Source organism: Ahaetulla prasina, chromosome 5 (assembly GCF_028640845.1).
Source record: "Ahaetulla prasina isolate Xishuangbanna chromosome 5, ASM2864084v1, whole genome shotgun sequence".
Classification (NCBI taxonomy): domain Eukaryota; kingdom Metazoa; phylum Chordata; class Lepidosauria; order Squamata; family Colubridae; genus Ahaetulla; species Ahaetulla prasina.
Window position 1 is genome coordinate 15,519,196 of NC_080543.1, and position 12,250 is coordinate 15,531,445.

Here is a 12,250-nt window from a genome sequence, read left to right on the forward strand (position 1 = left end):
ATGCTGGAACGCAGAAGAGCAATGGGTGATGGCTTGCATGTACGGAGAGATGGCTCTGTGTGCCACTTCCGGCATGTGGGGCATAGGTTCACTATCGCGGTCCTAGAATAGAATAGAATAGAATTTTTTATTGGCCAAGTGTGATTGGACTCACAAGGAATTTTTCTTGGTGCTCTCAGTGTACATAAAAGAAAAGATACGTTCATCAAGGTACAACACTTAATGATAGTCATAGGGTACAAATTTAACACTTAATGATACAACACTTAATGATAGTCATAGGCTACAATTAAGCAATCCGGAAACAATCAATTACAGTATAGATCGTAAGGATTCAAGCAACAAAGTTACAGTCGTAAGTGGAAGGAGATGGGTGATGGGAACGATGAGAAGATTAATAGTAGTGCAATTTAGTAAATCGTTTGACAGTGTTGAAGGAATTATTTGTTTAGCAGAGTGATGGCGTTCGGGAAAAAACTGTCCTTGTGTCTAGTTGTTCTGGTGTGCAGTGCTCTGTAGCATCATTTTGAGGATAGGAGTTGAAACAATTTATGTCCAGGACGTGAGGAGTCTGTAAGTATTTTCACAGCCCTCTTTTTGATTCGTGCAGTATACTAGACCTTTAGTAAGCTCATTCTTTCTTTTTCCCTTTAAAGCTCACAGATAACAGTTGAGATATAAAATAGATTTATATGCTTTTCAAGCAAGTTTTTAAAAATTAGCATTCTCTTCATTTTTCTTCTTATTTGACCCTCACCAGACTTATGGGGAGAGGAGGTATTTCAAATATAACCAATACAGTTCCATGGTTTGGATTATTGCTTTCTTGCCCAAACTTAAACTCAATTGTCCACATCAGTTAGATTAATTAATTTCATAATGGAATTGGCCCTGACAGATGAGAACTCATCTGTTAAAGGAAATAATTTAAGAGCTCAGCTTGTTAAAAGCAACCAAACGTTGGCAGAAACTTCAATGTTTATTGACATTTTTCCTGTCTTGGGGGTAAATAACAGCCAAATCGATGAACGCAGAATGAAATATTATTTCCATTATTGATGCCCTTGGGTTGATTATAATAGAGAATAATGAAAGTGGTGGACGGGAAAAAAGAACTATTTTTTTTCCTCCTTTCACAAATGAAAAGGCAGAAAAGTTAAATACAGTTGAACACAGCACAAGCAATCTATCGTGAGACAGTGTGATTTGAAGCAATGTTTTTTCTATTTATTTATTTTATTTAGTTGTCATGAATGCACTGCTGACATAACAAATATATAGGCTATCAATGTCACGAATTAAAATGAAAAACATCGCTTCGTGGTCAAATCTCTGTTTAGCCAAGAAATGAATTATAATTATGAATTATAACCAATCTCTGAACGGTAGAGGTTAAGACACTCTCCTTGCACTCAGGAGACTTGAGAGTTCAATTCTAAGCAGCGGCAAATGTTTCTCTATTAGGCCACAAAGAGAAAATATCTGCTGTCAACTCGGCATAGGCCTCAGGAAGGGCATCCGGCTAGTAAATGCTCAACTCTGTTCAGTATCCCTGACTCCACTCTGATACAAGGGATTAAAAGGGCTTTAAAAAGAAAAAAAAATAACCAATCTCTATATCTGAACCAAGAACCCTGGAAAGATGATGGTGAAGATGAAGCAAGAGGATTTTAAAACTTGTTCAAAAACATTACACTGCCTCAAGCTATAGGGCCGTGATGGCAAAACCTATGGCACGTGTGCCAGATTTGGCACGTAGAGCCGTCTCTGTGGACATGCGCGCCATTGCCAGCTGCTCTTCTGGTTTCCAGTGCTCATGTCCAGCTGGTCTTCGCGGGCACCAGAGTGCCAGAAAACGGCCAAAAAACCAGGCATGTGCACGCCGGCCAGTTCGTCTTTGGGTCTCTAGCGGTCTATTTGATGACATTGTTGCTACTTTATGCTCTTTTTGAGACGACAGACTATTTATTGAAAGTGTTCAGTAAATAAAAATAATAATCCAAAATGTTGTGGGGAAAAGCAAAATGGCTATAAATATTTGGGCTCCTCTAGATACCGGACCTAAAGGGACACGGTGGCTCAGTAGCTAAGACGCTGAGCTTGTCAATCAGGTCGGCAGTTCAGCGGTTCGAATCCCTAGTGCTGCGTAACGGAGTGAGCTCCTGTTACTTGTCCCAGCTTCTGCCAATCTAGCAGTTCGAAAGAACGTAAAAAATGCAAGTAGAAAAATAGTGACCACTTTGGTGGGAAAGTAACAATGTTCCATGCACGTTTGGCGTTTAGTCATGCCGGCCACATGACCACGGAGACATCTTTGGACAGCGCTGGCTCTTTGGCTTAGAAACGGAGATTAGCACTGCCCCCTAGAGCCTGTTGTGTCTTGCCCGCCCTCAGAGCAGCCGGGGCCTTCTTACCTGCTCCCGAACACTGAGGAATGTATGCCTCCCGGCCCCAGCCCTGACTCCATGCCCAGGCAAACGGAGCAGCTAGACCCCTCCCCCTCCTCCACAGCATGTGAGCCTGAGGAGGGTTTATTACCAACAGCTGATTGGTGTGACCCTCGCATCAGAAGATTGGATAGGCGGAGGCAACAGAGGGAAGGGAGGGGCAGGCCTTAATGAGTGCTGAGTCATGGAGCCACACCCCATGGCCTATATAAAGGATCTACTTTCTGGCAGTCTCTGAGTCAGGCAAAAGTCAAACTTATCTTGCTGAAGTCACTTACTGGTCTCCTGCCTGCTCTGAGGACTTTGCTAGGACTTTGGGCAGAGCTGCAGAGGCAAGCCTGATTCGGATTTCCCTGACCCGGCCGTCAGCGGAGGAGTGGGACACGACAGAGCCAGAAACGACTAGCACACATGTGCGGGGGAACCTTTACCTTTACTAGATACTGGATCAGTAAAGCTCTTTGCTGCCATCCACTGGCTGCATGAGTTTATGCAGCCCAGATATTATAACCTCATAGAAGTTGAATGGAGAAGGTACCCTTCACTTCATAGAAGCATGCATAAAAATAATTTCACACTCATCTAGGTAAGTGACATTTGCTGTTGCCATAGAGTTTGAATTTCTTCTTAACTAGGTCTTTTTTAATCTCCCTCAAGGCACACATGTCCAGGCTCAAATTAACTTACCTTGGACACATCCTCCAAAGATGCGGACCTCTAGGGAAGTCTATAATGTTGAGAATGGTGGAAGGAAAGAGAAGGGGACTGCCAACAAGGTGTATGGGGTCAATTACTGCGACAATGAGGACACTGTTGGAAGACTTGAGGGACCAGGTTGGGGATAGATCCTCCCGGAAAAAAACCTCATGTGATGGCTAAGAATGGATCTACATAATGCCTTAAAAAGTGGGTCCTCTAATTTAAGTAGCCTGCCAGCCCAGCAAAACATACTGCCGAGTGCACTAATTCAACAACTCTTAACAGCTGCAAGCACAGTGCATGGAGAGTTAATTGACCTATTTATTGCATATAATTGGGCCCATTATTATAATTAAAGAAGCATTCCTTTTTTTTTATGGTTGCTATGCAGTTTTCCAGCCTTTAAGGTGGCTGTTAGGGAAGAAGGGGCAAACATGGTTAGAGAAAGAAACAATTAGCTTTTGCTAGCTGATGGCCTCCCACTTGGCCTCCAGAAACTGAGAATATTTATACGGTTTGTCTGTTAGTTCCACGAAACTCTTAATGCCGTAATAAAAAAAAGAAAAAGGTAGCGGATTAATTTGAGAACCCTAAAATGGGAAGGTTTCCTTATACGCTTAATGAATCTCTTTTTATGTTTTAAGTATGTTATTATTCTTAGCTGCGCTAATGGCCATTTGGGATGGAAGGAGAGAGACTATAAAAGTAATAATTTTTTTATTTTGTATTTTTTTTACAAAATGCCTATCATAAGGAGTTCAGGGTATTTTGCATAATACAAAACCTACGTGGGAGTTCAGGCTGAAAGATAACACCTGTCCCAACGTAGGAACAGAAACCCTAGGCATCTAAGAATGCCAGTAAGAGTAACAGAGTTGGAAGGGACCTTGGAGGTCATCTAGTCCAACCTCCACGCAGGAGACCTGTACTAGGGGTTCGAACTGCCGACCTTTCTGATCGATAAGCTCAGCGTCTTAGCCACTGAGCCACCATTCCCATCCTAACCACGATCCCAATCCTGAAAACTGAATCAAAACCAATCCATCCGAACTTGGTATAGTGTTGTGGCTGAATATCAGCGGTGCGATTCGGCGTTTAAAAACGCAAAACGTCTGCGCCACACAGCATTGTTTGAGGTAAATCATGACGGGCCTTAACAACAGATTGTTTTCTCCCCTTCAGCAACTTTTAAGATGCATGGACTTCAGCTCCCAGAATTCCCCCAGCCTGCTGTAAACTCCAATTCCCAGAATTCTCGTCTATTGCATGCTAGCTGAGGAATTCTGGGAGTTGAAGTCTACCCATCTTAAAGTGGCCAAGTTGGAAAAACACCGCCTTAGCACAAGGTAAAAGGCTTGTTCAAGACACCATTGCTTAATGCAATCATATACTATTCCCAGCTGTTGACAATGCTAACAGAATGGACAAGGATTGCCGAGATACCTTTGCGTGTGCTGATGTTCTGAGCCAGCTCCCCAAACACGACAAACCCTCTGAAGTTAAATCAATGATTCCTTTATCATTGGCAAAAAGTTTCTCTCTCACCTCAGGCTAAGATGTCTGTCTGGCAGGGAGATGAATATTTGTGTGCCACATCTACAATATTCATCTCCGCCCCTTGCCTTTTATCCCCAGAGCTAGGGTGGGGCTTCGCTAGCAGCGGTGGCTCTTCCTTCCCAAAGATCGGTCCATGGATTTCCACTGCTCTCCTCTCCTCTGCCTTCTGCGCATTCGTGTGTCAGGCACTGGATCCAGCTGTTCCTCCTCTTCCTCATCAGCTACCTCGACACACCTGGGAGTTGTTGACTCTCCATCTGAGGGCTGACAGACGGCCTAGGCTCTGCTTGTCTCTATCTCTGCCAGTTCCATTCCCCCTTCCTCTTTGGAGCTCTCAGGTTGCCTTGATGCTGACCCTGACTCCCATGCCTCCTCCTCTAATTCAGCTGCTGGAGGGGCTTGCGGCCGACAGGCCACAACAGCTGGCTAAGAAATCTGGGAGTTGTGGCCTAGCATGCCCTGATAGCATCCAGGTTTAAAAACTCTGCCCTACGTAATCGCAGACTGCAAAATTTGTGCGGCTAATATGCACACTCTGCTTGGCGGCTTGAAGAACTGATCTTTGTGGACAGCAGCACGCTAGATGGACCAATTTGATAAGACTCATTAGCAAGCTATTTTTTTAATGTAAGGTACTGTTGAGATCAAGCGTTCAGTCACTTCTCTTGGTCCCTTTATATGTTATAAAATAACATCTTGTGCAGTAGTTTGATTTTTTCCCCCCCAAATCAAAGTAACATCCTTGCAAAAGCCTCATCTTGCACAATTTAGATATTTGAGTTCTAAAATGCACAGGAATTCTCACTCAGGGCATAAAAACCAAAAGTAAGCTCATGATTTAGAAGCCGAACATGCAGCTTTATAGACCCACTGAATACAGGTAGTCCTCCACAGTTCGCTTAGTGACCGCTCAAAGTCACAAGGCTCCTGAAAAAATGTGACTCACGACCGTTTTTCATAGTTGCAACCTTTTTGCAACATCCTCATGATCACGTGATTTAAAATTCGGATGCTTGACGACGGACTCATATTTATGACGATGGCAATGCCCCCCGGGGACACATGATCCCCTTTTGCGACCTTCTGACGTGCAAAGTCAATGGGGAAGCCAGAGTCACTTAACAACTGGGTTGCTAACTTATCAACGGCAGTGATTCACTTAATAATGGTGAAACGACAAAAAAAGTTGTAAAATGGGGCAAAACTCACTTCACAAATGATTTACTTAACCACAGAAATTTTGGGCTTGATTGTGGTCGTAAACCGAGGACTGCCTCTACTCACCACTATGAGTAGTGACCACCTAAGGCAGAAAGCTAAGCAGAAGCCTATCAACCAGCCAATATTTTTTTTTTCTTGCAATCTTACCCAATATTATTTCTACTGGTTAGAGGGATCCTTGCTGCTTTCTTTGCTTGGTTGCTTTCTTGAAGACGTTCCATCACCCAAACTAAATAATCTTCTAATTGCACTGATGATGTTACTTAGTATGGGTAATAAAACGTCTACAAGGAAACAACCAAGCTCATAGAGCACCAAGGACCCTTCATTTCAACTCTGAGCTACATTCTCCTTTATCGCTACCCACAGTTTGCAGTTAATTTTCCAACACTTCCCTCCATTTAATTGGCAGGCATTGTCACAATTCTAGATCTGTGCACATACTTCAAAAAAATGTAGGCCAGAAGTGATTCAGACCTCCTTGGTCAAAAGCAAGCAGCATGAAAAATAGGTGCTAGTACTTTAAAATTTCTTAAAGCCACAGCAGCACCTTTTAAAAAAAAGCAATGTAAGAAAAAGCAATGTAAGAACTTATCAAAATTAGGCTGCAGACATGGAAGCATTTGGTTCAAAACATCAACCATTGTTTGAAGGGTTTAAAAGATGGATTGGCAAAAGGAAATAAGAGAGGCATGAAAAACTAAGGCCATGATCACATTTTGGGGAATCTCAGAACCTTTCCCATGCATTTAACTCTGCATTTGTGCAGCCACAAGCGTAAACTGTGCCCTATCTCCTATAACTTGCAGCAGTTCTTAGGAGAGCTTGGACCCATGTTTAACACTGAATGTGAATTTAAGGCTAGGGCAATGTCGGTAACCCTGAATACCTGAAAATGAATTATTGCATTTCTGCTTTGCCAAAACCCTGCCGGAGTCTCTCATTTTCTACCAGTTTCTAGGAGTATGGACTTCAAATCCCAGAATTCCATAGCCAGCATGGCCATAGATGAGAATTCCAGATATTGAAGTTTATAGCTTTGGAAGTTACCAAGTTTAGGAAACACTGCTCCAAGGTTTCTGCAAGAGAACCCAAATGAGTTATGATGGAAGGTCCTGTTGATTTTAAATATATTTTGCATGCAGAGGGAAAAGAACAATAGCAATAGCACTTAAGAGTTATATACCACTTCATAGTATTTTACAGTCCCCTCTGAGCAATTTACAGAGTCAGCCTATGGCCCCTGAACAAATTGGGTCCTCATTTTACCGACCTCGGAAGGCTGGAAGGCTGAGTCAATTGAGCCAGTCAGGATTGAACTCCTGGCAGCGAGCAGCGTCAGCCTGCAATACTGCATTCTAACCACTACTGCTACCAAGGGTTCTTTTCTTTCGTTAAGTCTGAATTGTTTAAAAGCTAAATAATGTGGACGTTATTCCCCATGACTTAAAATAAAACCAAAGGGGAAGCAAAGCCATTCCTTCCTCTCACCAAAGGATAGTGCTCTTGTCCTCAGCTCTTTAGCCACAATTTTCTCTTTACCATCCTGAGAGACCCAAAATGGCCACTGCCTCGGACAGCCTAGAAATCAATTTTCACATCCTAATCTACAACGAAGCTACACAGCAACCTTTCCAACATCCAAAATGGCAGCCACTGAAGCCCCTGCAACGGGATATGTGACAGCGTTTTACTAAAGAGCTACACACAAGACTTGGGAGTGGGCTCTTTACAAGCATGCAAATACAGCCACATCAACTACGTTCCACAGTTACATCATGCGAAGAAAGCCACCAGGTTCATGGTTGGTGGCTAGGTTTAAGTGGACCTTGTAGTCATCCTTGGACAATCTCTATTGAAAAGAAGGATTGGGTGGGGGAGACATGATAGCAGTATTCCGGTATTTGAGGGGCTGCCACAAAGAAAGGGGGGAGGCAACTTATTTTCTAAAGCACCAGAAAGCCAGACAAGAAACAATGAATAAGAAACTAATCAGGGAGAAAAACAACTTGGAATTAAGGAGAAACTTCCTAACAGTGAGGACAATAAACCAATGGAACAGCTTGCCTTCAGAAATCGTGGGTGCTTCATCACTGGAGGTTTTTAAGAAGAGACTGGACAGCCACTTGTCTAAAATGGTATACAGCAGTAATGGCTAACCTTTTTGCCATTGCATGCCAGGAGGTGTGTGTGTGTGTGTTGCGCACGTACACACCCATAATTCTATGCGCCCCACACCCCCGACCCCCACTCCTGGCACGCCATGGTCCGGTAGGTCTGTTTTTCTCTCTCACCTGGCTCCAGAGCCTTTCTATGAGTCTGGGGAGGGTGAAAACTGCCTTCCCCATCCCTCAGGCGGCCCTTGGGAAGCCAGAAACAGCCTGTTTACCAACTTCTGGTTGGACAGGAAGTGACTTTTTTGCTGTCCCCATTCTCCAGAGACTCATAGAGAGGCTCTGGAGCCAAATGAGAGAGAAAAACGGGCCTTCCCCACCACCACCCAGGCCCTCTGGAGGCAGGAAACAGCCTGTTTCCCTACTTTTGGTGGGCCCAGAAGGCCCAAAAATCAGCTGGCTGGCGCACATGTGCATGCCAGAGGTGAACTCACATGTCCACTGATATGGCTACGCGTGCCATAGGTTTACCATCACAGGTATAGGGTCTCCTGTTTGAGCAGGGGGTTGGACTAGAAGACCTCCATGGTCCCTTCCAGCTCTAGTCTGATTGATTACTTCTTATACAAAACCATTATTCTGAAATAGCTGCTCAGTTTAATTAAAGTGAAACTTTAATTTATGATACTTGCTCCCACCGCAAGGCTCTGGTCTATTTAACATACCTAGCTAATTCCCTCGAACATGTGCCCAATTAATACGTTCTCTCCAACCAGAGGTTCCATAAAAGCAGCCTTGAGCAAGGTCTGTCAAAGCAATTTTTCCTAGCCCTCTTCCATAAATGCTACGACTGCAGCTCCAGATGTCCCAGTCAGCATGGCCTCTTGTTGGGAATTCCAAGACTTGTCATTCTAACATATGTGCAAAACACCATTATATGGAGAAACCTGGATTACAGATAGAAGTTCTTCTAGCAATAGCAATAGCCCTTAGAATTACACACCACCCTGTAATGTTTTAGAGCATTCTCTGGGTGGTTTACAATGTAGAAGCATTATTTGCATATGCCCCTCAACAACATGGGTCCTCATTCTGCAGCCCTTGGAAGGATGGAAGGCTGAGTCAACCTCGAGCCCTGTCAGGATCGAACTCCAGGCTGTGGGCAGAGTTAACTTGCAGTACCGCATTCTAACCACTGGCGCCACCAGGGCTCCTAATGTTACTTAAATCAGGGGTGTCAAACTCAACGTCGTCACGGTGGCGTCACGTGATATAGCCGGACTTTTCCTCCCTTTCGCTAAACCGGGCGTGGGTGTGGTCAGCACATGGTGCATCTGGCCAGGGGGCCCAGGAGTTTGACAGCCCTGATATAAGTGAAAAGTAGGAAACTTATACGGTGCTCCAGTTATTGCCTAATCAATTCACACTGGTATCCCTACTATTGACCAGGCTGGCTGGGGCAGCTGAGAGACGTAAGATAAGTGTGCTTCAGGGTCCACGGATTATCCCCTCCTTTTCCTCAGCAGTTCATGAGATATCTTCATGAGATATAAACATGTTCCCGAGAGGTAAAAAAATACATGTCTAACTAGCCAAACTAGAAAAGCTGTAGCCTCCTCATGTCAAATTCTGCTGTTCAATTTGGACAATCAGGTGCAACTGTCTTTTTGCAATGGCAGTATTGAGGTCCCACAGGAACTCCATCAGCAACCCCTTCAGCAGGTTCTCCATTGGTACAAACTGCAAGACCTGCTGTGGGGACTTTGAGTCGAGCAGGGTTCTCATAAGTTCATTTAGCTGTTGCAGGTACTGGAAAACCGAGTCTGGAAGTCCTTGATATCCAACACAGAGCAAGACGGCATTGGTCCTCAGAGGCTGAGATGATGTGGGGCAAGCGAAGGAAATACGCTGGAAACAACTCTGCAGTATGAAGACTAAACCAGCCATAAAGCGGGTGAAGCAAGAAAGAACAGGCAAAGCCAACGCATCCCCTTTTTCAAGCTGAGGAAATGCACCCAAAAGGCACTCTAGAAAATGCAGTTGATATTTCGGTTCTCCGTCGTGCAGTAAAGTACAGCTAAAAGCCAAGAGATGGGCTGACTCCATGTTTTTAATTTCGAAGCCAGACCGACTTTCATCATCGTAAAACAGTGGGACGCCTAAAAGCAAGCACTTTCTTTGGCTCACACTCTCTTTACCTGGAGTAGGTTCATGATGTTCCGTAAGTTCTGATAATTCAGACAGCACCGATGAGGCGGTAAGAACACAGCAGAATTGGCATTCCGCGTACGTCGTTCGGATAAGGTCACCATGAATAGTTTGGCCCACCAAAGATTTTTCAACGGCCTCGTTGAGGCTCTTCAACACCTCACCGCCACAGAAGGGAGAAAATTTAACTCTGGGCAACTGCTGGCCTTCCAAGATATACCATAAATGACAGTCGAGGTTGCCAGGTGCCCCTTCTAAAACACAGCCCTTCCCAACGTTACCGAGAACGTGTTCATCAATCCATTGGTTAAGGCATCCTTTTACCACCTTGTCTTCCCAGGAGAGGGATTCCAGAAGTTTCCTCTCGTTGTAGGTGCAGAAATACCTGTTCCTCTGTCCAAACCATTTGGAGTTCATGCTGTAGCCAGCGTGAGGCTTCTTGACCAGCCAGTTGTTTCGGGTCAGAGGTTTCAATTGGAACCTCTGCAGGAAATATTTGACACAGCAGTCCCGTAAAGCGTTTAACCGGGCCTGCTCCGCCTCGTCCATACGGTCGAAGAGACGGAGGTTCTCTGAAATGGTCTCCGTTTGCTGCCTGTGAAAGAATAAACAGCATTCTTCGTGGACCTTGAGAAACGACTCTGGAATCAAGTGCTGGGGAAACAGGGCTTTGGCCACCAGTTCTGACCCAAAGTTCTGCAGCATCTTAGATAAGACGACGTGAATGGCCTCCCGGCCCAAATAGCGCAGGCAAACCACATAGGCCTCGGAGTTCCCTGCTTTGCTCGTCGCGGGTTTAAAAACGTGAACCTCCTCGAAGGAACAGTTGAGGAGAAACAGCAAATTCACCGAACTATGTTCAAACAAGGTGAACATCTTCAGGACGAAAGAGCCTCCAGGACTCAACATCATGAGAGCAGTGACCGTTTCACAGTAGTGCAACGGGGAAACGAGCGTCTCTTGCTCGCCTGGGTTGCCTTGGCAATCGAAACTTCCATCGGAGGTGACCAAATGAACGGTGGCCATGTTGCTTATGAAATGCTGCAGCCCTGTGAGGTGATTCAGGCTCATGACATCCCCGGTGTTCTCCGGACCAAAATACCACCAGGGCAAAGTATTGGCAATAAGCCGATCATCCATAATCATCATGAGGGTATCATTTGCTTCGTGATACGGATTCAAGGTGTTGGCCACCCAGTTCCAATCGCAAGGGATGCGGTGAGACTTCAGATAGTGGTTAAGGCTGGCGATAAAAGCCCCGGGGGCCTCACATAGATGAACCGAGTTGAGTTCGCCGTTCTGAAGAGCATCACTTGGGAGAAGAGGAAAACTGCAAACGATCTCGTGGAATTTGCACCATGCCTGAGTGCACAACTCAGCGTTGACCAATTTCTTGACGTGGGCAATAACTTTCCCGGCTTTGTTGGTGAAGGAAGTGTGCTGATGCCACTCGTCCAGTTGCTTATCGCTGAGTTTGTTCTTGACTTCGTTCAAGGAATCCTTGAGCGCTTCAAGAGAACCGAATGCTTTGTGATGGGAGATGAAAACCTGGCTGGGATCAGGCAGCTGCCATTCATTGTTGGCTGGTTTGGTGTATGAAAAGGTCTTCTGGAACAGTTTTTCAATTTCGGCAAGGATATCTGGGCCAAACTGGTCAAAGTAGATAGTCTGTTCATCGGACATGGCCTTTTGTTTGTTCATTTTCAGATCCAGGAATATCTACAAAGAAAAGGAAGAGTCTAAAAAGCAAAGAAATGAAGTAATGGTTTAAGAACTCAATAAAACTTTCTTTACTTTTCATTTGGTGCAGAAAGAAAAAGAGATTTTCCCTAAGCTGAACATTTCATCTTGCAAGAAAAGATGAAACAAATGTGAAAACAAAAACTTAAAAACTCTGCCAGTTATCAGGCAGAGGAGGTGTTCTTGCCGCACTCTTCCTATTCGAAACACCTTTTTCCAAACTGTGTACTGAGGTTAACAAGTCCTGATATCTTAAGTGCTGTG

General features: G+C 44.6%; 1 protein-coding gene across 11 annotated transcripts in view; it reads right to left on the minus strand.

Annotated features, from left to right (window-relative positions):
• CMTR2 (cap methyltransferase 2) overlaps positions 1 to 12,250 on the minus strand; it is a 154,594-nt gene that overhangs the window by 139,490 nt on the left and 2,854 nt on the right. For 3 of the 11 annotated variants that reach the window (XM_058185860.1, XM_058185859.1, XM_058185858.1), the window contains exon 3: positions 206 to 11,965. The exons of the other annotated variants lie outside the window; for them this stretch is intronic. In XM_058185860.1, coding sequence (XP_058041843.1) covers positions 9,656 to 11,947 — 2,292 coding nt within the window. In that variant the 5' untranslated portion in view covers positions 11,948 to 11,965 and the 3' untranslated portion in view covers positions 206 to 9,655. Of the gene's footprint in view, positions 1 to 205; positions 11,966 to 12,250 lie in introns of those variants that run through there. 11 annotated transcript variants of the gene reach the window in all.